Below are 5,188 nucleotides of genomic sequence, written 5' to 3'. Positions count from 1 at the left end.
CATAGCTTGGAAACTACATGCAATAAAACAATGCTGTTGATTGCAAAATGACGGTTTGTTTGTTTACTTCTGTTGCAGGCATGATTGACGAAAATGACACCACTACAAGAGATAGCACAATGTGTGCTGTGGTATGCTGAGTACAAATCACCAGTAACTGTTCAGCGAGAATTTCGCCCTCGAATGAAAGAGATCCTCCATCCAAATCAAGCATTATGAGATGGTTGCAGAACTTAAGAGAGACTGGTAGTGTTAAGGACGACCAAGTGTATCTGATGAAACTGTCAACAAAATCCCTATGCCACTCGTGAAGACATGCATGATAGCCCAAAGTTGAATGCGTGGTGTGGACTGATGCGTGATAGATCCATTTATCTTTGCTGAGAATTCCATTACCAGTAACATTTACTACGACATGCTTGAACAGTGCCTTCCTTCTCAGTTGGAGGAATTCCAGCCAACCATAATTTCTCAACAAGATGGGGCACCCGCTCATTGGTCCGACGATATTCAAGGTCTTCTGGATAGGCATTTCTCTGGCAGGTGGATAGGCTGTGATGGACTTATTCCCTCGTCACCGTGCTCCCCTGATATCACACCCTTGTATTTCATCTTCTGGGGGTATGTCAAAGATTGTGTTGAAGGCACTCCTGTTTCAGATGTTGCTACTCTTTGAAGAAGAACAGAGAGTAGTATTTTTTTTGTAATGGTACCAGGACTTTATGAACACCCTGTATTTATGAGTGAAATTGTTGGGATCAGGGCATCGACTTGTAAGACATAAATTTACTGGGCTGTGGTCTCACAAAGGTTGAGAACCACTACAAGCAGCCAAAATACACCACTAGTTGCTCCGTGACCAGGTTTAGCAGCCATTTAACCAAATTATACATGATGTACTGGAAAGACAGAATACAAATATATTTTTCTGAACACAAAATTTAATGTAGAGAGGCTTGATACTAGATTTTTAAAAGGTAGAGCAGTATTTTCTTTTCTGCTTCATATACATGTTCATATAACAAATTCAAATGTTGAAAATCATATCATATTATTGGCTTTTTTGAAAACACTGTTTATGTCTATCTACGAATTTCATATTGTAAATTGTATTTTATATTTAGAAATAAGCATCTATTTCACAGTAGGGAGATAAACGAAAACCAAAGAACAGGAAAAATACTGCCAACTCCTGTATTTTCATTGATTTGACACACATTTGTGAAAAAAGCCACAGGAAAAAAAATGTTTTTTCCCCCCAAAAAAGCAGTTTTTTTTCAACCACTTCCAACTCTAGCGTTAACAGACGTGAATCAAACCATGTAAAAAAATGCATATGTAGCATGATGAAATCTCAATAAAACAAAAGGAACTTGGGCCCAGTGGATCACATTGCTGTATCACTGGTTGGGGAAATTTTCAGTACAAGTAAAAAATCAAGACCAGCCAGAGTTTGCTCAGAAGCTCTGTTGGCTGAGGAATAGCACAAAATGCTTGACACACAGAGGTTTGAGTCCTGGCCGGGCCTTTATTGCTTTCTAAGTTTATTTTATAGAATATCTTCTATGTGTGGCAAAAAATTAGGGTAACGGTTCAGATTATTTTATGATCATCTTCAAATTCTCCTAGAAGGAAGACTAATTATCATATAATTTTGGCAATCATTGTCACATGAAATTTGAACCTTCCTTAAAGTAATGAGCACTGTTTGGATTCAGAAAAAAAGTTATTTGTGTTGATAAAAACAATTTAAAAATTACCTTACGCAAGCATGCACACTTCCAATGGACAATGTATCTTCCGTTGACAAGCAACTGTAAGTATCGTAGACTAGTGGGAAATAATGTATAAGTAAATCGAGACCTTAGTAGAATGTATTTAGGGACTTTATTTAATGCTAAGAGAACCAAACCTGGCCTGCCTAACCTAAGCATATATTGAACAAAATCTTAAGTATTAGCTAAAACTCTGCAGTATGTGTTAACATTGACAATATTAGTTGTTTGCTAGGAATAGTTCATTGTGATTTTTCATTTTTGGTTGTAGACAAATAGACATTATGGAAAACAACCTGATCTAGCCTAATACCCTAAATTCCAATCTTAAACCTTTATTCAAAATTCGGTAAAACTATCAAAGCCGGGAATCAGATTTCTTCAAATTTACAGGAGAAAGTACTTACGGAATTGAGTTTGTGTGTAATTTTGGAAGTTCGTAGAAGCGTTTCCTCGCATTTTTCAATGTATTTGGCAGCTAATTCATGTATTTATCTATAATAATGTCTGTCCGATGCATCAAGTGTTTTGGTAACCGTTCCGATTGTTTTATGATTTCTCCTAGCACAAAGACTAATTATCGTAGAATTTTGGAAATCATTGTCACACGAAATTTGAACCTTCCTTAAAGTAATGAGCATGTTTGGACTCGAAAAAAAAGTTATTTATGTTGAAAAAAAACAACTTGAAAATTACCTTACACACTTCTCATGGACAAGATATTCTCCGTCGACAAGCAACAATAAATATCGTAAAAGCGTGGGAATGAATGTAGAAGTAAATCGGAACCTTAGTAGAATGCATTTAGGGACTTTATTTTAATGCTATGGGAACCAAACCTAACCACAAAAGCATATATTGAACAAAAACCTTAAGTAATCGCTAAAACTCCGCAGTATGTGTTAACAGACGTACATCGAAATCAAACCATGTAAAAGTTGCATTTGTAGCATGATGAAATCGCAAGAAAACAAAGGGAACTTGAGCCAAAGAACGAACAATAATTATTCGATATGTCGACAATAGATGCTAATTTTGTTAAAAAAAGTGAAATCCCTTGTTAAACAATCTTTCCCAATGCGGAATAAGTAAGTATGAATGTAAACAATTACAGAATGAACGAGTTACAGACAATTCCCGGCTTTGATAGTTTTACCCAAAATTCATCTGCTTATGTACTTTGGTAACAGTATGGTATAGTGAAAACACATTTCTTCAAATTTACAGGAGAAACTACTTACGGAAATGAGTTTTCGTAGACTTTTGGAAGCTCGTGGAAGTGTTTTCTCCCTTCGTTCAACTTATTCGGCCGGTAAATCATGTATTTTTCGACATTAATGTATCTCCGATGTACGATAGCTCTTGCCACCATTACCGTCGACTACGAGTATCAAATGTTCCGTGCGTTCGATTATGTAACCCCCGTTAGTGTAGCAACCAGGCTGTAGTTTTACAAGATAACGTGTGAGCGTTTTTTTTTTTTTTTCAAATATAATTTTCTGTTTGCCTAACATAACTAAACCTAACATAACCTTCCGTGAATGGTTTGTGGATCAATTTTCGCTTAAAAACCTTCTGTGAATAGTTTGTGCAGCATTTTTCCGTTAATAAGTTTGAACGTGTGAACATTTTTTTTTTCCAATTTAATTTTGTTTGCCTAACCTAACCTTCTGTGAATGGTCTGTGGATCAATTTTCGCTTAAAAACCTTCTGTGAATAGTTTGTGCGGCATTTTTCCATTAATAAGTTTGGAAACACTGCATATCAGCTGACGATAGACAACGTGAGTCAAGATTTGCCCGCAATATTGTGCGTAACGAAAGCGAATTAGCAACGAACAATAAATACTTGTAATGTGAAAAATTAGGCTTTTCTCAGTGAAAAAAGCAAAATACCATGTTCAAAAATGTTCCGCTATGCATAACAGGTAAGTACAAATGTAAATAATTAGGAAATAAACGAGTGAAATGTGTTTTCACTATACCATACTGGTACCTGTACTTTTGTGTAGCAAATATATATTATGCAAAATAACCGGTACCAGTTAGATAAGCCGGAGACACATTAAACTCGTTTATTTTCAAATAAAAATCATTTCTATTTACCTCATATGCATATCGGAACATTTTTCAAGCTGGGGATCACTTTTTTCCCCTCTCCTGTAAATTTGAAGAAATCCGTCTCCGGCTTATCTAATCGTTACCAAATAACCCACCTTAGATTAATACTCCAAATTTCAATCTCAAAAATAAACTTTTATTCAATGTTCATTTAAAACACAACAATGTAACATGGTAACAAATACCTAACATTAAAATTCGCTTGGTCCATCACGTGCATCAGTGCAGACGTTAAAAACAATTCCTCAAATTCACTTGTTATGGTTTGTATTTTCGAATGTATTCCCTTGAACGCATGTCTGCTTGTCGCACTGGTTCGGGATTTTTAAATTTGGAACACTGTAGTACTACTTTGACAGCTGTATCTAACGCAATTTTATGTCCAACAGAAACATACACTGGGCGTACTGATTTTGATGATGTTTTTAAGGCCATTCCCAAGACCTTTCCACTTTTACTAACCAACGGAAATCTGTCTCCTATCTCTTTCAAGTCACTTATTTGCTTCCGATGTGTGTTGTCTCTCATCAAACCATCGACGTGATGCAAATTCTTTGCAACTCCAATTGTGGGAATGTCACATATTACTCCTAAATGCGACGCCAAACCGAACCCCTTAGGATGAAGTATTCCATTGCCATCTACCAATATTATTTCAGGTGTGAAATGCGACGCTGTGTTGCGAATTCTTTCAACTGCTTCTTTTAGAGGAGGAACTTCACGAAATGCTAAGAATCCTGCTTTATAAGGAACGTCAAGCGTGACCATTCTGATATCTTCGTACACAACTTCAAAAGTTGGTAATTTGCATACAATTAATGCAGCACATGCTTTGTTAGGCGATTCCTTCACAAACGAAAGATCAGTACCTCCTACAAGATGTACACCATTTTCAACTATGAATTCACTGTCATTACAAATGACCAACGCTTTCATTTGCTCTTGCACTTTTTCCCATTCCGTCTCCTTGTTCTTCTCGACCATTGTGGAATATGTGATACATACACTTTCCTGTATGGTTATCTTACACTGTAATGTACTCTTTTGTACTCTTACCTGTAATACGCAGTTGTCACCAAGAATAGTCACATGTGAGTCACATACTGTAGTGTACAACACAGGGCTGTTTCAGTCTTATGGGAGATTGGTTGACCGTAGTTAGTATTCTGTGTTTCTACTGTTCCTCGCGAACCGGCTGAAGTCAAATTCGTGTCCATATTCACGAACCTTTTCTTCTACTAAATTTTATTGCGAGAATGAGAGTAGAATACGTGTAATATTTACAAATAGTAC

The 5,188-nt window shown here is 36.3% G+C and overlaps 1 protein-coding gene across 1 annotated transcript; it reads right to left on the bottom strand.

Moving 5' to 3' along the window:
* Window positions 1–4,153: 4,153 nt before the first annotated feature.
* LOC146004111 (endonuclease V-like) lies at window positions 4,154–4,879 on the bottom strand. Its single transcript, XM_083142776.1, has one exon. The coding sequence runs from the start codon at window positions 4,877–4,879 to the stop codon at window positions 4,154–4,156; it is 726 nt and encodes a 241-aa protein (XP_082998902.1).
* Between the last annotated feature and the right edge of the window lie 309 nt (window positions 4,880–5,188).

Source organism: Lepisma saccharinum, chromosome 21 (assembly GCF_977018435.1).
Source record: "Lepisma saccharinum chromosome 21, izLepSacc3.1, whole genome shotgun sequence".
Taxonomy (NCBI): domain Eukaryota; kingdom Metazoa; phylum Arthropoda; class Insecta; order Zygentoma; family Lepismatidae; genus Lepisma; species Lepisma saccharinum.
The sequence above is the reverse complement of the archived record's forward strand: the minus strand, read 5'-3'. Positions and strand labels throughout refer to the sequence as shown.

Excerpts from the sequence above, each read along its gene's own strand:
- LOC146004111 (XM_083142776.1), bottom strand. The coding sequence starts at position 4,879 with ATGGTCGAGAAGAACAAGGAGACGGAATGGGAAAAAGTGCAAGAGCAA.